The sequence below is a fragment of the Podarcis tiliguerta genome (assembly GCF_965153285.1).
Source record: "Podarcis tiliguerta genome assembly, chromosome: 8".
NCBI classification, from domain to species: domain Eukaryota; kingdom Metazoa; phylum Chordata; class Lepidosauria; order Squamata; family Lacertidae; genus Podarcis; species Podarcis tiliguerta.
The window spans coordinates 63,533,502-63,555,474 of record NC_139541.1 but is presented as its reverse complement, the minus strand read 5'-3'; the positions used below and the strand labels follow the sequence as shown (position 1 = coordinate 63,555,474).

Below are 21,973 nucleotides of genomic sequence, written 5' to 3'. Positions count from 1 at the left end.
TGTATACTGCTTATTTTCCTGTATCCCGCCCACAATAGTGGCTGAGCACCTCTCTCTTGTTTCCATCGGAGACAGAAATAGAGCCGCAACCTGAACATATTTAGGAGTGTGGTAAGACCTCAGCCACATTGGCTCCTTGTGTGAGGAGGAGGCATGTTTGTTTGTGTCTGTAAAGGTCCTAGTTCTTCAGAAGAACTCTGGTCCTTGAGTTTGCTTCTGGCAATTTCCTCAAGACAGTAGTCATCTTTGCCTTCAAGGGATGCTCATGGGACCACGATCGTTTGAGACTGAGGGAGCCTGCCTAGCTCAGTTAGTTAGAGCATGGTGCTGATAACGCCAAAGTTGCAGGTTCGATTCCCTGTATGAGACAACTGCATTGCAGGGGGTCAGACTAGGTGATCCGCAGGGCCCCTTCCAACTTTACGATTCTATAATCTCCCACACTTCCGCTTGTCGTGTGATGAGTAAGCATGGGTCTGAGAGCTTTCCTGTCAATATTTCTAGGCTTGGGTCCTAGCAGTTTTCCGTTTGCCCCGCCGCTTTCCTCAGAAAAACCTGATTGACATTTGCTCTGATTTCGCAGTAAGCAGTGGGATTCCCCGGAAGGGAAGTGGCAGGGCAAACGGAAGTCTGGATGAGCCCTAATATTTGTTGATTGTCTGGGACTGCAGTGGTACCTCTGGTTATGAACTTAATTCATTCCGGAGGTCCGTTCTTAACCTGAAACCGTTCTAAACCTGAGGTACCACTTTGGCTAATGGGGCCTCCCACTGTCGCTGCGCTGCCAGCACACAATTTCTGTTCTCATTCTGAGGTAAAGTTCTTAACCCGAGGTACTACTTCCGGGTTAGCGGAGTCTGTAACCTGAAGTGTTTGTAACCCGAGGTGCTTGTAACCCAAGGTACCACTGTACTGGTTGCTGAATTGTAACACTTGGACTGCAGGTGTTTTATAAACCTAAAAGCATGTATGTACCCTGGAGTTGTTGGTTTCTTCCTGAACAGTAATGACTTCAGTCACTGTGAAATTTGGAGCACTGCTTTTAACTACCTCAGTGTTTCTCAAACTTGGGACCCTAGCTGTTGTTGGACTACAACTCCCACCATCCCTAGCTAGCAGAACTGGTTGTCAGGAGTGATGGGAGTTGTAGTCCAACAACAGCTGGGGGGGCAGGACCCAAGTTTTTTTAAAAAATGAGGTAGTTAAAAGCAATGCTCCAAAACATGTTTGGCCAGGCCACATTCACACCATACATTTAAAGCACTAGGATACCACTTTAAACAGTCATGGCTTCCTGAAAAGAATCCTGGGAGTTGTAGTTTGTTAAGGGTGCTGAGAGTTGTTAGAAGGCCCATATTCCCTCCACAGAGCTACAATTCCCATAGTTCACTGTGAAGTTGATTGGGAATTGTAGCCATGACTGTTTAAAGTGGTATCACATTGATTTAAATGCCATATTATATAGAATGATGATGCCTTTCTAGCATAACAGCTTCTTGTTTCTAAATCACATGGCAAGATCCAGGCCTTGTCTAAACTGGCTCGTTCTTGGTTATCTGAACACAAAAATGCTGAGCTGCTGCCTTTCATCTCTTACTTAAGTGCCTATCAAGATGTGAAATGTTACTTTAATGTGTTTGAATTCTTTAAAAAAATATTTGCAAAGGTAACAAAAACAAGAAAAGAAATGTGTTTGAGTTGCAGCAATCCCAGAATACATACAAACATATCCAGTTAAGGAGCTGGGACCGAGCAACGGGAGCTCACCCCGTCGCAAGCTGTCTGCAGACAAACACCAGCCCCCTCGGTCAATAGAAAAAGATAAGCGCTGCAACCCCAGAGTCGTCCGCGACTGGACCTAACGGTCAGGGGTACCTTTACCTTTTTATCCAGTTAAGATTTAAGGTAACATCCACATATTGAGCTCGGAGGAGGGGATTTAGGCCTAATCTGCACTGTGTTTTTAAAGCAGTATTATGCCACTTTAAAACAGCCATAGCTCCCCCCCCCCCAAAAAAAAATAATCCTGTGAACTGTCATTTGTTAAGGGTGCTGCAAGTTGTTAGTAGACCTCTGTTCCCCTCACAGGCCTACAATCAGGGGTGCCTAGTGACAGTGCCCCCCCAATCACTTTACCGCACACCTTTGTGCCAGAAGGATGGGAAACTTCTGCATTTGATCTCACTTCAACAGCAGCGGTTTGTCACCATGCAAATAAACTATATGTCATAAACCCCATCGTAGGATAGACTTCAGTGTATACAGCCTATTAATCACTCCTGAGTTTTTATGAAAGGAAACTTGAGCCATTGTGGCATAGTGGTTAGAGTGCAGGATTAGGACCAGGGAGACCAGGGTTCAAATCCTCCACTTGGCCATTGTTGTAAGAAAAAACTGCTCCTTTTCCCTTATGGGGTACCCAAGAGCCCATATAAAGTCCTTTTGTAGGTTTAAGGCAGGATTTGTGAGCGAAGAGACAATTGGGAGGGTTTTCCATTTCCTCCCTCCTTGCAGAGAAACATTTGAGGTCAATTTGGGAGAGACAAAATGGTTCCAGGACTTTTTTCCTGTACTGTTTCAGACATGCGGTTTATATATTTATATATGTGTTTGTTTGGAACATTTATTTTATATCTTAGACCTTATAATTCTTGTAACACCATGAAAACAACTTGCATACAGAAATGTCTTATATTAGGGGCAAGGGGGGTGGACTGCTTGCAATGTGTGTATCAGTCACAATTGTATATACAAATGTGTATATCAGGCTAAAATGCTGACAAATTTTCATGGGGATTTAAAATAAATAAATGAATATATTGCTGAAGAAATGTGGCGAGTTGGATTTAGGATTGGAAAGACAAGAAACTGCAAGAACTGTTCATGCTGCCGTTTAAAAGATAACTTGAGTTTAATGATCAAAACAGATGCCTGGTGTGATTTTATTTCTTTAAAACTAGAAAATAGCTTAAGGCTTAAGAGTGGTTCAGAGAGGCTTACAAATCATCAAGCAATCAATAAATGAGAGTCTCTGCCCTCAGGTTTGCAATTTAAAAAAAGACGCAGCACTGAAGGAAAATGGTTTAGGAGAAAAGGGAGAGTGGCAGCGAAGCAAAGTTATCAGTTGCAAGTTGTTCTAATGAACAGCTAAAAAGGTAAAGGTACCCCTGCCCGTACAGGCCAGTCTTGACAAACTGTAGGGTTGTGCGCCCATCTCACTCAAAGAGGCCAAGGGCCAGCGCTGTCCGGAGACACTTCCGGGTCACGTGGCCAGCGTGACAAAGCTGCATCTGGTGAGCCAGCGCAGCACACGGTTTACCTTCCCGCTAGTAAGCGGTCCCTATTTATCTACTTGCACCCGAGAGTGCTTTCGAACTGCTAGGTTGGCAAGCACTGGGACCGAACAGCGGGAGCGCACCCCGCCGCGGGGATTCGAACCGCTGACCTTTCGATCGGCAAGCCCTAGGCACTGAGGCTTTAACCCACAGCGCCACCCGCGTCCCTAATGAACAGCTAGAGTGAAGCAATTCAGGGAAGGAGGCACAAAAGGTGCTAGACTCTTAGCTGTGCCCATAAGGTGGCCCTGCTGCATCCCTTTTCCTCCTTCCTCTGTTGCATCCTGATGGAATGGTTGCTGCCAGGTTTGGGCTGAATATGATTCAGATGGATTGGGGAGGACAAGCTGAGACCTGCTCCAAGCTGCACACTCCTGAAGGGAGTGGGGAGAAGATCAAGGGAGAGAAGGGTTGGCTCTCGTTTGCAGGTGGCTGGGGATGAAGCCTGCAAAACAGCCTGACAGCCGCCAATCTGCCTGTGGGGCACTTGTTAACACAGGGTGGCGGGGGAGGGAAATGGGGAATTCCTTCTTCCTGTCCCAGGGGAATGAGTCCCTCAGGGTGGAAAGCAGGCTGAGCTGGGCTGGTTCAGTGTTGAATGTTGATTTTCTGGGAAGAGCGCTAGGCAAATCCCGGGCTGGATCTCTGGGCTGGAGTAGAGACCCGGTTCTTTGTTCCTTGGCGGGGCAAGGCACTCCTCCATCCTCAAAACAGTGGGCAGGCCTGCCTGCCTGCCTGCCTTTCTTGGGGACGAGGCACATCCCATTCCACAAGCCAAGCTGTTTACTCAAAATACCATTATGCAAAGTAAGGCATTTATGACCACAAACTATTTGCAGAAACGTTTGCATGCCTTTATTGTAGATGGAAGTGTTTGAAATGTGTTGGGTTGTGTGTGGATATGGTGGCCTATGAGTTGCAGGGGCAGAAAGAAAAGCAGTTGAAGGGAGCTGTGTGTGTTTAGCCCACAGTGTGTATTTTAACAGAGGGGTTGGGAGCCTCTGGCCTGGGGCCGAATGTGGCCCTCTAGGAGTGTCTATCTGGCCCTCAGGACTCTCTCCAGGCCCTACTGGCCCCACTCTGTGCCTTCCTTGAGTTCTTTCGCCTGGCTGGCCTGTGATAATGCCTGTGGCTGAGTTGTGCTTGCAGAAACTCCCTGCTCTTGCCCAGTTTGGATGTCACCTCCGGTGCATAGGGAAGAGTCCCACCCATTTCTCTGCCCACTTTTGTCTCTGCCCCTTCTGCTTTTCCTCTGGACCCACCAACCACTGGAATGTTGCCCCCCAAAAATTACGTATTAGAGATGTAGCCCTCAGGCTGAAGAAAAGTTCAGATGGAACATACAGAAGCCAAAAAACAACAACAACAGAAGGTTTCTCCTGATCTGTCGTCATTTGATGCTCTCTTTGCCACTGGCACATGGTGATAACCTGAAGGAGCAGAAATAATTTTGAATGCTGCTTTATAAAAATGGAATAAACTGCTCCACCCCTTACTCATCAAGCACTATCCCTGAGCAGACAGGTGCAACCAGACTCTGTCTCCTGAACCACCAGGTATTGCCCTTTGCCCTCTGGTATTAGGTGCCACAGCTCTCCAATCAACCCTCTCTCTGTTTGAGAGAGCTTTGGCAGAAGTTTTGGGCAAGGGAAAAACAACCAAGACTGGCTTCTTTTTTTGTCAAGCAAGCCGGTTGCCTCATTCTGGAGATAATGATATTTCTGGCTGTTTGTTATGCAACCTTCCTCCATCCAGTTGCCCAAGAATGCACCATATCTTTCCCAACACAAGCTTCAGAGGGAAGCTAGAAACTAGATTGCTGACTGTCCGAGAGGAGGTGGATGGGGGCCGGGGGAGGTGACGTAGTCTGAGATGAAATGTGGTTGATATAACCCAGGGCCAGGGGTGTGGAACCTCAGGGCTGTGTGGCCCTTGGAAAACTTCCCCAATCACATTCTCTTCTCTACTGGCCACACCCCTCAGTATGTAGACTATAGCCTACAGGGCAAAGGAAACATTCACATTTATTGCTCCGCCCACTTTTGCATGTGGCCCTCAGAAGATTGTACAGAAGGGAATGTGGCCCTCATGCTGAAAAAGGTTTCCCATCTCTGTAAATAACCTATAGTAATGAAACAGCACTGCCTGTTTATACTCAGTTCCTGTGATTCAGTAAGCAGTATTGCACACCCCTGAAATTTCTTGCCACCCATTGCAAACAATGAGTGCTGGCCTGACCCAAGACATTTTTTCTGCACCAAATTCCCCGCTCCTGGCAAGGGGTGGGGGGCTGTCCATTACCCTGGTGCTTCATCAGATGATATCCTTGCTCTGAAAAAAAAATCCCGGATCTGTACTTCCTTGCATCTCACCATAACCTACCCACTGCTACACTACAGATTATAGGACTGGGCCTATGCTACAAATGATCAGAATCTCTGTATCTTGGCATTCTTGACCAAAGTGATTTTGAAATGGGCAGGTTTAGTAATTAACAGAGCCCCCGTCCCCCGCTACATGGCCCTTAATAGGAAACACCTGCCGCAATGTCTTTGTGACCACCTGCATAATTGCTAAGCAGTGAGGCAAAAGTTGGAACATGGACAAACCTTTTTGTTTAGTGCCTGAACGCTCTTTAAATAACAAGCAATGTTTAACCGTGTCTTGGGCTTGAACCTGAACCGGAGAGATGTTGTGGCAAGGGAGCAGCAGAGTGGAAGCTGTGAGCTGAGCCCATGTGTGTGTGTGTGTGTCTGTGTGTGTGTGTGTGTGTGTGTGGAGGGAGAGGCTGTGTTTGTGCAGGGTGTGATTCCTTGCACAGAGTAAACTTCAGGTGGCTGTAAAAAAGGAAAAGGAAAAGCCTATTGAAATCTCTCCAGGGTGCAGGTGTGTGTGTTTGCAAGTAGGAATTCCCCAGAGTTCCATCCTGGACTTGGGCAAGGGCTGGGCTGAAAATGAAGGGAGTCTGCGAGGGACTGAAGTGGTAGCAGTCTAGCATAGCTTGCCCAGCTTTCCTGGGGAACCACAGACCCAGGAGCTGAATGTGGCCCTGCAGACCTCTCCATCTGGCCACTGGAACTTTCTCCAAGCCGCACCTCTCCCTGGCCCTCTTGCTTGTCTGGAAAGAGGGGGGGGGGTAGCCCATTGTACAAAGGTAAAAGTTGCATTAGTTGCTCCACCCACTTTTGCCTCTGGCCCCACCCACATGTGCCTCCCAAAAGGTTACTCAGGAAAGAATGCAGATCTTGGGGTATAAAGTTGGGCCTCCACGCCTAGTCTAGGCTTAGGAGTCGCTTATAACACCCCAAATGTGAAAGGAAATTGAATGTGACCATAAAAGTAACCCTGCTTTCATAACACCTGAGCTGAGGGTGACCCAATAAAGCTGAATGGTGGGAGTTTCAGGACCGGCAGAGAGAAGCCTTTTTTCACACAGCCCTAGGGATGGAAGGATGTCTTAATTTTGTTTCTCCTCTTTCCAGTCTTAAATTAAGTTCTCCACATGCTGCAGAAATTTGCATAATAATATACCTATATATTTAATCCCTCGTGAAAATTAACCAGCATTTTAGTACGGATTTTTGGCTTTGGGAAGGGGGTGCGAGGGCTCTGGGATGCAGCCAGAGCCATCACAGCTTTTGCACAGATGTGGTGGGAATAAATAAACCGAGAATGGGTTTCCTCCGCTCTCCATTTGTTTGTTTATTTCCCACCCAGCCATGCAAAGTTGTGGTTGTGTAAGTAAGTACCTACAACACCCAGGATCAAAAGCGATACGGCTCTGAATGGCAGTTACTGGGGAGCCATTGCCTCGTATAATCTACTTGTGGGCTTCCCGTGTCCATCTGAATGGCTAATGTAGGAATGTTGGACTATATGGGTGTTTGGCCTGATCCAGCAGCGCTCTTCTTTTAGTGTTTTAAACTAATCTGGGTGTTCACATTATCTGCTATAGACAAAGGCACAAACCACATCACATCCTGTGATCTGTCAAACTGGGTTTCCTGCTTTGCTCCCTGTTTTGCGGGTTGGGGGTAGCAGAAGGTGTTTGTTGCACAAATGTTTGCATCCCACTGAAAAGGTACAACCTCCCTGTAATTGTTCTGGATGGCAGGATTATTGTCTCGTCTACATGTTTGGGTGCTGAATCGTCACCAGCGTATTTCTTCCTTTCTCTCTCTTTTTTGAATATTCGAACAATTTTGACGTAATCTCTGAATGCTTGATATCTGTATTTAACGTGGGATTTCAGTACTGGATAACATTCAGTTCAGAAGTGGTGGTCAGGGCAAGTGAAGAGGCTGTGTTAATATGACTTGAGTAAAAATGCCTCTTCCAGATTATTGAGACATGAACTTTTGTCGCTTAGGGGCTGTTTCATCAGATACAGGAAGTGGACCAAGAAAGTGGCAGGTTGAGGCATCCTGCACAATAGCACGCTGAGAAAGCAAGAACCCAAGGCAACAGGAATGTGAAACCCACATCCGCATTATTGTAGCATTTTCTTTTGGTTTTTGCATTTTTCTTGATCTTTAGCTTCTCAGCCTCTAAAATGTACCTTTTACCTTTGGATCGGTATAGGCTAACAGGGGTACACATCTGGAATACACATCTATAGATCCTGTCCTAGGTATTTTGGTGCCTGAGGCAGAATTATTTCCCCTAGTATAGTGCATTCTTATTGTTCGTTTTCACTAATAGGTATTTGTATGCGCAGTTTACTTTAGTATATGTATTTTGTACACATTACTGGAGTGCAAAATTTGGAGAAGTGTGAATTACAAAGTGTTTCCCTTGCAAATTGTACTGGGAAGTGCAAATTAGCTAGGTTTGCCTTTAATTGAGAACTGAATTGAACTAACATTTAGGGGAGGAATTCAAAATAGTGTATGAGATTTTTTTAAAATCCTAAAACATCATAAAATTACAACAAAATGCAAATCCATAGAACGACTGTTTAGAGTGGTATGTTACAGCTTCAAATGTAAAGCACAGGCAAGGCCTTAGTTTATTCTGCTTGAATTGCACCCCTTGAGTTGCATAGAAGCTGTTGCAAAGTGTCCTGCTTTAGGGCACTCCATCTGCATTTTCCTTCCACTGCGTTTCTCTTCTATCTTCAGGATACAGCACAGATGCAGTACAAGTGTGCCTTGTTTCTACTAGCTGTGTCTCTTTCTCCATAAACATAGTTGGGGTTGGATGACTTGTTGTAGAACCCCTGCTGTGTCTAATTGTTCCATGTCTACAGTTCGGCTTTCCTTTGAAAAACCATAATCCAGAAGCATTGTTATTCAGATGCTTCCCATCCTGTGGCTGTAGAAGCATTTCCCTCCAGTGTACAGCTGAACTCCTGAAGCAGTTTCTTGAAGAGATGCTTTGGGCTGCAGTTGCTACCATCCTTGACCCATGACTGTAATGATGGGAGGGCGTTGCACAAGGGGGTGTTTAAAAATAAGGACAAGGAATCCGTGTCAACAGATTTCTTCTCAGAAATCACCTGGGGAGACATTCTCCACAAAAGCAGTACTTGGTAATGGGAAACAAACCCTTTAGTTTAGGTACATCTGTATAGCACAGATGTAGAACGGCCTTGTTCGTCATTCCCTCTTCCCTCAGGGAACTCTGGGAATTGTAGTTTTGTGGGGGGAGGGCTAGGGATCTCAGACAGCTGTCTCAGAGGCCCAGCCGACTACAGTGCCCAAGGTTCTTTGGAACAATTCATGGCAGTTCAACTGATTTTTAAATTAACATCAATGTGTTCCGCTTGAGAATGAGCTTCTGGCATTAAAATGGTGTCTTTCCTGCCTTTCTCTTTCAGCTGGTTGTGGCCTTGTCTCTCAAAATGGTCGATCAGGATGGAGTGTAGTCTCCCATGGAGCATCACCTAGAAGGCTTCTTGAGAGCTGCTGCTGAACCTATGGCAAAGAGTGGGATCATAATACGGGCCCACAGGCTGGACCTCCTGTTTCCATGTCACAGGATGATGTACTGACAAGCCAAACCAGAAGGGCCTTTCAGAAGAGCAGCGTTTAGACCCTGGTGAAGTTGGCTTGCGACTCTCACACGGAGTACTTCCCCCCCCCCGCCCCCCATGGATCAAGACATTGGCATGGACTCTTTGCTGGACCTCAGCTTTCTGACTGAGGAGGAGCAGAACGCCATTGCGGAAGTGCTGCGGAGAGACTCGCAGCTGAGGATGTCGGAGGAAGGACGCATCAGGTGAGAAGCAGCTTTGTGGTAGTAGCTCCAACATGTATGGACACAGAGGCTTCCTTATACCAGGACCAGCTGATGGAGTCTGGTCCATTAGGGCACTGCCCCACCAAGCTGCCTTGGTCACTGAAAAGCCAATACAGTGGTACTTCAGGTTACATACGCTTCAGCTTACAGACTCTGCTAACCCAGAAATAGTACCTCAGGTTAAGAACTTTGCTTCAGGATGAGAACAGAAATCGTGCAGCGGCAGTGCAGCAACAGCAGGAGGCCCCATTAGCTAAAGTGGTGCTTCAGGTTAAGAACAGTTTCAGGTTAAGAACGGACCTCCGGAACGAATTAAGTACTTAACCTGAGGTACCACTGTAAGTGCCATAGGCAGAGGAGATTCCCATAATCACTAATTTATTCAGCTGAGTAAAAGAGAGCAGGCAAGCCACACTCACCAGCGAAGCCACCGCAAATAGCCTTTGTTCATACTTTTTATAGGCACCCCCCTCCCTTTCTCCCTTTCGAGTTTCTTTGGGCTGATCGAAACAAGACACCCTGCCTGGAGACCTTGAAGGGGAGAGTGGCCTGGCAGAGGGAGGTTTTCCTGAAAATCACCTAGCAACGTTATCTGGTCTTCACATATTTGTGGCTCACCCTCCTAAATTCTAAACGGGCAGTTTTTCACAGAAGCAAAATGGCATCAGTTAGGCTAACCAAAAAACAGGACAAGGACAGGCCTCTAGGGCTCTTCCTGAGACCCCACACACCAACCCCAGTCTGCCCTCATCAAGCCTCCACCTGCCTTGCTTGCCTTTCCAGGTTTGTGGCATTGATAGTCTCAATGATACCCTTGAAGAACTCAGCAGGGAGGAGGCTGGGGACAAAACTAGACTTAGTGGGCTCTGCTAAAAAGTGAAAGATATACAGCTGAGGAGAAAATAACAGGCTGAGAACCTCTCCCTCTCTTTCTCTCATTATGGCAACTGGCTGAAAAGCAATACAAAACAAACTGGCTAGGCTGGTTTATTTTGTATTCTGCCACACCCCCCCCCCCAATCTTAACCTGAGTTCTGTTAACAAAGGAGCACACTTTCTTTGGCTGGAATAGAGCAAATGTAATTTACGTATCGCAGCTATAATTCACCTGAGTCAGTAAAAATTCTGGGAGGGGCCCTGGCTCAGTGGCAGAGCATTTGTTTTACATGTACAAGGTCCCAGGTTCAATCCCCAGCTTCTCCAAGTAAGGCTGGGAGGGAACCCTTGCCTGAAACCCCAGAGATCTGCTGCCAGCCAGTGTAAACAATACTGAGCTAGAGAGTCCAATGGCCTGGTTTGGTATAAGGCAGCCTCCTTTGATTCTGTCTATATAGGAAGGAATTGTTGGGGGCAGGTGGAGGATGAAATTTTTCAGTCTGTGGATTCTCTCTTCATGGGCATTTGGCGTTGAATTTATGAGGCACCTTTGGAAGGATTTCCTAGCTCAGCTGCCAGAGTGAAAATGGTTTTCAGAAATGGTTCTGAGCTGAAATGGTTCTGAAATGTGGTGCCCAGTGATGGCGAGTTGCAGCTGTTATGCAGCTTTTGGCAATTTCACCCTGACCTCAGACACCTGTGATGTATGTTTTCAGGCCTCACCCTGTTCCTGTGACAGCAGTTGGCTTTAGTTGTTTTTAATGCTGAATTTAAAATTGTTGTAAACTGCCCTGGGAACTGCTGGTAAAGGGCATGTCGTAAATTTTATTTTTATTATTTCATATGAGCCAAAGCCTGCAACAGAATGTTGCAGCATGAAGTGCTTCAGTTCAGAATTCTAGCCAGCCAGCCATGCCTTCTTCCAGGGTGCTACCATTCTGTCACCCCACTCCACAATTTTTCACTTCCTGCCCCCAAAAGTCAGCCAGCATTCCATGGCCAGAGAGCAGGTCATGGGGAGCTTTGACCCTCTATATATTTGAACTACAGCTCTCATCATTCCTGGCTATTAGCAGTGCTGGCTGAGGCTGATGGGAGATGGAGTCTATCAACATCTGGGGGTGGGACACAGGTTCTGCATCTCTGGGATATAGGATAGGGTTACTTATTCTTGGACGGTTGGCACAATATTACATATGTCAATTCAGAAGTAACTCCCATTGAGTTCAGTGAGGGTTACTCCCTGGTGAATGTGCCTAGGAGATTGCAGCCTGAGGTTCTGCTCTAGAGAAGCAATCCTCACCTGCCCGCTTGTCTTTCTTCCCTCAAGCAAACTGCGTGAGTCCGTCTCGGATCCCAGCTGGTTGAAGATCCTGTCAGGGGACTGGTTCTGCGATGTCCGTTCAAAGCGGCACCGGCACAATCATTTTGGCTCAGACATTGTCCGGGCGTCCATCCGCCGCAAGAAGAAGCCCAAAGGTAAGGGAGAGAGAAGACCCCCTTCCTGGCTGCCATCCCTGCAGCGCTATAGCGCTGATCTCTATCCTCACACTTCTAAACCGGGGGCAAAAGGGATGTGGGTGTATTTAAGTCCATAAGTGGGATGGGGGAGTCTGTGGTCCTTCAGATATTGTAGAACAGGGGTGCAGAACCTCAGACCTGTGGGCTGGATGTGGCCCTCTGAACCCCTCTATCTGGCCCTCAGAAGTTTCTTCAGTCACATACCGTCTCCCCAAGTCACTCCTCTCACTTGCTCTACATTGCATTCTCCTTGAGTGTTTTTGCCTGGCTAGAATGTGCCCTTGAACACTTAATAATCATCATAATAATATAGTTATTACCCACCCTTCACCCTAAGGTCCATGGGCATGTTACAACATTAAAGCACAATATTAAAGACAGTTCAGAATACAGTGGTGCCTCGCAAGATGAAAAGAATCCGTTCCGGGAGTCTTTTCGTCTTGCGGTTTTTTCGTCTTGCGAAGCAAGCCCATTGACAGAGTAGCGCTATTAGCGCTATTGGCACTTTAAGGGCTAAAAACGGCTTTTTTAGGAGTGGGGGATTAGTGGTTTTGCTGCTAAAATGCTTTTAGCAGCTTAGCGATTCAGAATAAGGGGTTTTGGAGCAAAAAAAAATTTTTTTTCGTCATTTCTCATCTTGCGAAGCAAGCCCATAGGGAAATTCGTCTTGCGAAGCGCCTCTGCAGACGGAAAACCCTTTCGTCTTGTGGGTTTTCCATCTTGCGAGGCATTTGTCTTGCGGGGCACGACTGTACACACACAAAAATATGTGCAAAGTGTGACTGGAAAGTTTGATGAATGGCCGCAGAAACCGTACAGTGAGAAATATTTGAACATACATTGGCATTGGAAAGCCATGAAATGTTCACAATTGTGCACTGAGATGAAGCTGTAGCTCAAAAGTGGTTTAAGCATTTCTGTGAAGGGTGGCAAACCATCAAAGTTGACCCTCAGTCTGGAAGACCCTCAACAAGCAGAATGACGGCAAATGTCGACAGAGTTCGTGAGTTATTGACGCAGAATCAGCGTTTGTCAGTCCGAATGATGGCAGAAGAATTGCATATTCCACGTGAAATTGTTACTGAGGTTACTGAGATGTCCCACCCTCCATATTCTCCCGATCTGGCCCCACCGGATTTCGTTCTTTTCCCAAAACTGAAATCTGCACTGAAAGGGCACATTTCACACGTCCAAGCTGCTATGACGAGGGAACTGAAAGCAGTACAAAAAGAGGACTTCTCCAGAAGTTTCCAACAGTTCTACGAACGTTGTCAATGGTGCGTTGTATCAGAGGGGGCCTACTTTGAAGGCCTGTAAGGTATGTATGTTCAAAAATTTCTCGCTGTCTGGTTTCTGTGACCATTCACCAAACTTTCCAGTCACACCTTGTATATGTGTGTGTTTCTATATGTATATGCACACACACACACAAACATACACACACAAACATCTGTCTCCTCTTGCTTGCTTGCTTGGATGGAGGATAGAGATGGGTGTGTGTTGAAACTAGCCTGCAATACAAGGGCAAAATTTACATTCATTGTCCTACCTGATTTTGCCCCTGGCCCTGCCCACCAGTTGTATGTGCCCCCCCCCCCAAGGGCATGCGGCTTCCTCATCACAAGAACATGAGAAGAGTGTGCTGGATCAGGCCAATGGCCCATCTGGTCCAGAATCCTCTAACTCAAGGTGGCCACCCAGATGCCTGTGGGAAGCCTGCAAGCAGGACCTGAGCACAGGAGCACTCCCCCCCCCCTCCCCGCATGGCTTCCAACAAGTGGCATTCAGAGAGACGCATCTTTTACTTATCACAAAGCAGGTGAACAGGACCCAAAGCAACGAGCCAGCTTAGGAGACCTGGAGGTGATCAGTGAACCCCCAGTGGAGGAGGAGAACGCGGCGGATGCAGTGGACGGGTGAGAAGCATGGGCAGTTTGGGTGTGTGGACGGGGTGGGGGGGAACCTTGCCTTTTCATTAGGGAATGTTGGCTTCTCCAGGAGAGAGGGTCCAATATCTAAAAGGAGCATCTCCACCCCCATCGTTTTACCCGGACACTCAGGTCCAGCGCCAAGGGTCTTCTGGCGGTTCCCTCACTGCGAGAAGCCAAGTTACAGGGAACCAGACAGAGGGCCTTCTCAGTAGTGGCACCCGCCCTGTGGAACGGCCTCCCACCAGATGTCAAAGAGAACAACTACTACCAGACTTTTAGACGATATATGAAGGCAGCTCTGTTTAGGGAAGCTTTTAATGTTTGAGGCATTACTGTATTTTAATATTGTCTTGGAAGCCGCCCAGAGTGGCTAGGGAAACCCAGCCAGATGGGCGGGGTATAAATAAATTATTATTATTATTATTATTATTATTATTATTATTATTATTATTATTTATTACTAAAACCTGGTGACTGTTCTTAGGATGAATAGCATCAGCTGAGGGCCAAATGACATCTTATGTGAACTGCCGGGCTACCAGTCACATCTGGGGCTTAGAGGGGGGAAAATCAAATCCTTGGTATTAAATAATGAGAGCAGCTTTGTTTAAGGCAAATTGCAGCATAGGGGTAATTTTTAGTCAAGATCACAGCTGGGGAAGAAGGGTTATACTTTATGGAACTCACTGGAACTCAGTTCTGGCCCCTCTCAGGTGGGCGGCATGGCCATTCTAAGAGAACAAGGGAGGTGTTCATGGTAAGTTTGGGCACCTCTTTTTCTAGAAAAAAATAGCACTGGTTATACCACCCCTCCCTACTGGTTGTGGTCCTTATGAAAATTGGAGGGGCTTTTGCACCTAGGGATACCTTTTTAAAATATCCTGATGTGTCTGATAGCCGAGCAGTTAGCATAGCTTACCGTTTAACCCTAAATAACTACGATGGATAAAGAAGATAAATATTTTTAAAGGAAGCAGTGTTTTAGCACAGGACTGGGGAAACTCTGGCCCTCCAGATGTTGGTGGATTACAGTTCCCATCATTCTGTGGAATTTGAACTGTAACACAATAACAAGCAGTATATAAGGAGTAAAGAAAGCAATAAAAATACAATCAAATATCATGCGTCATCTAGCACAGCACATCTACAACAGGCAGAAGAATCATTAAGTGGTCCGCTAAATAATTTTCAAGTTGTCCATGGGGACAGATGGGGGAATTTGGGAACCACTGGCTTAATAGAATCTTGTAGCTACAAAGATGAGGCTGCAATCCTAAACCAATTTACCTGCGAATAAGCCTCAATAGGACTTGCTTCTGAGTAGGCATATTTAGAATTGCATTGTTTAGCCAAGTTGCTGGGCAAAAGAAGAGGGCAACAGTGACTGCTGTTTGCCTGTATGTAAGCAGGGGGCAGATTCCTGCAAAGAAATATGGAGTTTAGCAAACCAAAGACTGAGTACATGTCTTTATCTCCTTTCTGCACTAGCGGAATGTGTTTGTGATAAGGCTGTGGTCTAAGTTCATCAGAAAGTCAGTGAGCATTAGCTGAGATTGGCATTGGGGCTTAGAGGCTCACTAAAGATCTTCACGACTCCGAAGTGAATTATCAGCATTCTTTTATATGTGTAAATGTGTTTATATTTGAATGTATTTTTATTCATGGTTAAGAATATTGGGAACTGTACTTTACCCCTGAAAGAGGTACAGTTTCCAGCAATGTTAACAAACTACAGATCCTAGGATTTTTCGGGTGTGTGCTTCAAACGTATGAGGTGGATGCAGAACTTGCTCCTTGGAGAAAGAAGAAAATAATTTTATGAACCAGAGAGCTTTCACCTAAAGAGGGAAAATCTCTCCATTTCTTCATAGGCTCCCAAGTGAGACAGATCCTCAGCCATCCATGTCGAAAGAGACTCAGGTGAGTTCACTTGGCTGGTGGGGTGAGCTACACTGTGATAACAAAACCTATTCAAGGCAGGCGGGGAATAGGACTATAGAAAGCTGCCTTACACCACTGGCCCATCTAGTTCAGTATTGCCTGCACTGATTGGCAGCAGCTGCCCAGGTTTTCAGACCAAAAGGTTAGTCCCGCTCGGAGTAGATCAATTGAAATTAATGGACAAGATTAATTTAGGTCTGCTAATCCCAATGGGTCTACTCTGATTTCAGTTTAGTTGATTACGACCCCACGAGTCTTTTCCACCCCTACCTGCAGATGCCAAAGATTGAACCTGGGACCTTCTGCCCACAAGGCAGATGCTGTTGTGCTGCGCAGCAAGCCTTCTCCTCATCTCCCATTTATGGAAGGGCATCTAATATTCCAAGTGGGTTTTGATATTGGGGCTTGTGTTGCGTTTCAAAACAAAAGTCCTGGAGCAGCACCTAGCACATTTTGAACCAAAGGAGAGTCATACTGCGTCGCACCAAAGGCCTGTCTACTTTTCCACAATAGTCCTCTCCCACCTGTGTTCCCCATCGACTGGCATGCTGTCTGGAGGCAGGAGATAACTAGCTTGTCTAGCAGCTCTTGATAGCAAGACCTTCAAAGCCTATTTGAAACACATTCTCTGCCCGCTGCCTCAGCAGGAAATCAGTAGTACCTTGGGTTACAAACACTTCAGGTTACAGACTCTGCTAACCCGGAAGTAGTACCTTGGGTTAAGAACTTTACCTCAGGATGAGAACAGAAATCACGTGCCGGCGGTGCGGCAGCAGTGTGAGGCCCCATTAGCTAAAGTGGTACCTCAGGTTAAGAATAGTTTCAGGTTAAGACCACCGGAACAAATTAAGTATGTAACCAGAGGTACCACTGTACTGAAAATTGTAGTTTACTCTTCACAGTCCTGCAGTTCCCAGCACTCTTAACAGATTGTAGTTCCCAGGATTCTTTGCGAGGAAAAATAAAACATGCTTTTGAATGTGTGTGCGCCGCCTGAGGCAGACCGATGGTCTGTTTGGCACAGCATGGTCTACTCTGACTGGTAGCCGGTCTCCCAAGTTCTGTTTTGGTCCCTGGCCTTTTGTCTTAGCATTTTAGCAAGAGATGACGGGTGCTAAACCCAGGGCTTCCTGCATGCAAGTGTGTCGCCGCCACTGAACTGCGGTCTCTGCTGTTGGTTAGACACAAGCTCAGCGGTTTCTGCTTGAGATAAAGGCCAACTTGAGCTTTCCAAATAGTAAATCTATCTTATCTGTCATGTGTGTGTGTATGTAAATAATTATCTGTGGCCAGAGCCAGAGCCAAAAAAGGGGTGGGACCTGTTTTCCCTCCTCCTTCCACTGCTTCACTCTCTCTTTCTGCCCCTCCTTGCCTTTCAGGCTGCAGGGAGCAGGATGTGAGGCAAAGGTATGACCTGATAGCTTGCAGAAGGCGTTTGAAGATTGGGAGGGGGGCATGCCCACCTCCAGGGCTGGCCCTGCACATTTTTCAGGCTGAGGAATAGGTCACGGTGGTGCCCCCTGCCCAAATTTCTCCTTCTATGTTCAGAAGGCAGCTGAATCTTAGCCCATACCTTGGCCACATATTTAAAGCGCTCTTATTACCCATTAACAGTAATAGCTTCCCCCAAAGTATCCAGGGAGTTGCCGTTTGTTAAGGGTGCTGAGAGTTTTAGGAGACAACCCTATTCGCCTCGCTGGGCTACAATTCTCAGAGTCTCCTGGGAAGAGGGATTGCCTCTGGGAATTGTAGCTCTGCGAGGGGGATAGGGGTCTCCTAACAGCTTTCAGCCTCCTTAACAAAAAGCCAAGGGTTTTTAATAATAATAATAATAATAATAATAATAATAATAATAATAATAATATAAACCTTTATTGTCACTACACCATCTGTGTGCAGTGAAATTAAATGAGCCCCACAAGGAGCTGTGTGCTTTAAATATATGGTGTGTTGTACCCAGGCTCTTAAATCTGATGTGCAATGAGGTCTCCAGGGTTTGTTCGGTTTGTAGGTGGGCAGCAGCATGGGGAGGGACGCTTGGGCAAAAATGCCTGTGCTCCTTCTCTGAGTCGGCTCGCTTCCTCTTGGCTGCCGTCATCGCTGCCTCTTTTCTTGCCCTCTCTCTGTGTGTCCCACCCACGCAGCCGCCCAAAGGAAGAGCACAAGCACAAGCGGGGTGGGTAGGGGGTGGCATTATTCCATCTCCGTGCTCTGTTCAGGCTATGAGAGGATTTCCAGGGATTGGCAAAGGGCTCCCCTGCGGGGGCTGGGCCTTGGTAGATGTCTGGTGATGCCAGCTCATCCTGACCCTGCCAATAGGTCAGTGGGGAGCAGGCAACAGAATGACACCAGCTGTCGGTGCTCCTGAAAATGTCAAGGCACAGATTTGGCTCCCTGAATGAAACTTCAAAATGAACATGCTTTAAAAACAACAACATCCCAGTTCCTCATTTTGAGAACCAGGCTTCCTAAAACCTACAGGGAGAAGGCGGCTGGTCTTTGTTTGCATTACTCTAAATGCAGAAGGCAGCAGGTTTTTGTTTTTATGTTTTTCACCTACAGATCGCTTGCCTGGGAGGTCTGAGGTGCTTTCATTATCTGTGCTCCTTTGGCATGAGTGTCACAGATCAGCTTTCTGGAGGGATGGGTGGTAGTAATTGATGCTGTTTGCATATGCAGATAAGAATCCAAATACATTTCCTATTATCAGACCATTTGTAGTCATTAAACCCAGCTTGTGGCTTCTCTCTCTCTCTCTCTCTCTCTCTCTCTCTCTCTCTCTAGATGGCTGACTTGACTTTGCAAGATGTGATCCAGTCCCCAGAGCAGATACCTGAAAACAAGCCAGGTAAAATAACAGCATCAACAACAGCATCACACACAGCGTGGTGTTCAATTACATTTTACTGAAGAGTAGACCCATTGAAATTCATGGGCCTAACTTTGCCATGTTCATTCATTATGGTGGGTCTACCCTGAGTAACACATAGTTGAATGCCACCCAGTGTGTGTGCATGCGTGAGACACTTAGTGTGTGTGCATGCGTGAGAAAAAGCAGAGGTTAAGCAAACTGGACTATTATGGAGACAGTGATTTCCAAAGTCCCAGGGCAGGTTGCAGCACACTTTAATCCAGTTCTGCCTCCCTTGGCGGCAGCTGAAAGGTGTGTGTGACTTGCAGCACAGGGAAGCTGAGGTTCCCAAGCAATTTACTGCCTTGTACAGCATCATGGCTGGCTGAGCCACCCATCAGGAAGACCCTGGTTCGAATTTCACCACAGACCATTCATGGTGAAGTGGCTTGATAACGCCACAGCCTCTTAGCCTCAGTCCTTCATCAGTATTATGGGAGTCGCCTACCGGGTTGTTGCAAGGATAGCAAGAAGACTGTGTTTCTGAAGCTCTTTGGAGGCTTGGAAGCACGATGCCCTGCTATGTATTTGTTCTACTTCAATCTTGCACAGAACTGAGTTTCCCTCCCTCCCCTAATGTCCCTATCTTTTAATGTAGAGCGAAGCGACTCGTTTAGTAGCCTCAGCTCAGAGACTGGAGAAGAGGAGCAGCAGAACAGCAGTGTGCCAGCCATCATGGTCACCATGCAGGTATGAGGTGTTGCTAGGCAAGTGAGTAACATCTTCCCTCTGGACCAGGGGTGGGCAACCCACAGCCCTCCAGGTGCTGTTAGACTACAGCTCCCTTCAGCCTCATCCTGCAAAGCTGGTGTCCAGGAATGATGCGAGTTGTAGTCCAGCACTATCTAGAGAGCCACTGGCTGCCCACCCTTGATGTGAGCACTGTGTACTCTAAATAGAGGCCTGAGTAAACACAAGCCAAGTAAAAACTATTGTGTGTCCTAGTGCATGGGACTTGAGACTGGGTTAAGATTTATGTTCTGTCATGGAGAAATTGAGTGGCTGTTTTATGTTTATGTCATCATAGAATTACAGAGTTTGGGTACAACCTGTCCATCATTTGCCCTCCACTGAAAGAGTTGAGGGTTGTTATTGTTGTTTTTTAAAAAACCACTCCTGTGGCACAGAAAGTTCAGCTCTGCCGGCCTCATTGGTATTTGAGTAGCTCTCTTACTCAGTGGTGTCCTGCAGCTCAAAAGTCCAGAAATTGCCGTTATTAAAAGGTGCTACATTGTAGGAAGAGGGACGCGGGTGGCGCTGTGGGTAAAACCTCAGCGCCTAGGACTTGCCGATCGTTAGGTCGGCGGTTCGAATCCCCGCGGCGGGGTGCGCTCCCGTTGCTCGGTCCCAGCGCCTGCCAACCTAGCAGTTCGAAAGCACCCCCGGGTGCAAGTAGATAAATAGGAACCACTTACTAGTGGGAAGGTAAACGGCGTTTCCGTGTGCTGCGCTGGCTCACCAGATGCAGCTTGTCACGCTGACCACGTGACCCGGAAGTGTCTTCGGACAGCGCTGGCTCCCAGCCTATAGAGTGAGATGAGCTCACAACCCTAGAGTCTGTCAAGACTGGCCCGTACGGGCAGGGGTACCTTTACCTTTACCTTACATTGTAGGAAGGCTGTGAGGATAAGCTCCCAGTTTTCCTAATTGTTTTTCTAGAAGCATAGAGTTGGAAGGGGCTCCAAGGGTCATCTAGTCCAACCCCCTGCAATGTGGGGCTCAGACGCATGCCCCTGAGGTGAAGAGTCTCATGCTCTCCCAACTGAGCTGTTACCTACCTTGTCTTTTACATCCTTAGAGCAACGAGAGTCTTGAAAATGGCCAGGAAAGCACTTTGGATACACCACCTCCAAAGAACAATGCAGTGGGTTCCCGGAATAAACTGATGAGCACCAGTTCCTCGTTTTCCAGTCTAAGCTCATCCACAGTATGTGACTGGGGAGGGGTGGGAGGAGGCAGCTTTTTAGCATGGGGAATGGAAGAGAAAATATATCGACTTTCACTTTACAATCTGTCAGGGGGCTATCAGGGGAGCAGGTTCATCAACAGGTCAGAAGGGAGACTCAAACGTCAGCTGTTTTATTCAGGAAATTAGCATACCACAGATATCACTCAGGTACAGCGGCCATCAGTGAAGACATTGCCAAGACTGGCTCTTGACACCTCCTCCTCCTTCTAAACCAGAGGTCGGCAACCTAAGGTCCATGGGCCGGAAGTGGCCCATGAGGGTCACTTAACCGACCCATGAGCTGCCCCCGAACCGAGCCGCCTGCTCGGCCCGTCCCTGTGCACTGCGCTAAACCGGTGCAATGTAGCGCAGGGACTTTCTTCCGCGGCTCTGGAAACAGCTTCTGCGCATGCCCAGACACCAGAAATGGCTTCTGCACAGGCATGATTTTCGGCGTCTGGGCATGCGCAGAAGCAATTTCCGGCACCACAGACATGCGCAGACATGATTTCCGGTGTTGCGCTGCGCTGGTCGGGCCCACAGAGGATCTCCGTGGGAGTGATCTGGCCCCATGCCTTGCCAAACCCTGCTCTAAGCCTTTTCCGGATGTCTTCCAAGCAGACACAAATTCTGGAGGATAGGAGCTTACCCCACCCCACCCTGGGCTTTTCTTGCTTTCTGTTCAGCTATGTGTAAAGTTCTGTGTGACCTTGGAGTCAAGGAACAAGGGGAACTCAATGCAGAGGGACTGGGCAACTGTGAAACTGTTGCCCCTCCTTGTCTTCTCCTTCAGATCCTGAACTCAAATTGTGTCCCTCTGCACCCAGTCCTGTCCTTGGAGGGCTCCCTGCCTCTGGTTCTTCTTCTTCACTCAAGCCTCCTGTGCCTTCCACCCCCCAGCTTCCTCTCTCCTCTGATCTGTCTTCTGTGTCCCACCACCAGTCCCCTGGGTCTGAGGCTTCTTCCTCCATGGCTTCCCTAGGGGGTTTCTCAGCTGGAGCCTCCCACCCCCCGTCATCATTCCCAGCCAGTTCCAGACAAACGTCCCCCCATTCGTTTTCCTCCCCACCAACCCCACAGTTCATACGATTGGGAAGTGTGCGCAAAAGTGCATAAATGAAAATGACACACACAAATACATTATATTAGGGGAAATTTCTTGGACCAATGTGTATGCTAGGCATTTTTCACATGGACTTTTAAAAAAATGCAAACGGGTGTGGAAATGGGGCGCACTGAATTTAAGATTGGAAAAATACAGAAACAGAGA

The 21,973-nt window shown here is 47.2% G+C and overlaps 1 protein-coding gene across 7 annotated transcripts in view; it reads left to right on the top strand.

Annotated features, from left to right (window-relative positions):
* SYTL1 (synaptotagmin like 1) overlaps positions 1-21,973 on the top strand; it is a 36,754-nt gene that overhangs the window by 4,912 nt on the left and 9,869 nt on the right. For 4 of the 7 annotated variants that reach the window (XM_083455418.1, XM_083455417.1, XM_083455415.1 and 1 more), the window contains 7 exons: positions 9,154-9,554; positions 11,782-11,930; positions 13,789-13,888; positions 15,775-15,823; positions 18,629-18,692; positions 19,354-19,445; positions 20,554-20,682. In XM_083455418.1, the coding sequence (XP_083311544.1) occupies positions 9,427-9,554; positions 11,782-11,930; positions 13,789-13,888; positions 15,775-15,823; positions 18,629-18,692; positions 19,354-19,445; positions 20,554-20,682 (711 nt within the window). In that variant the 5' untranslated portion in view covers positions 9,154-9,426. The remainder of the gene's footprint in view (positions 1-9,153; positions 9,555-11,781; positions 11,931-13,788; positions 13,889-15,774; positions 15,824-18,628; positions 18,693-19,353; positions 19,446-20,553; positions 20,683-21,973) is intronic. The other 3 variants (XM_083455421.1, XM_083455419.1, XM_083455420.1) reach the window with 1 other exon arrangement.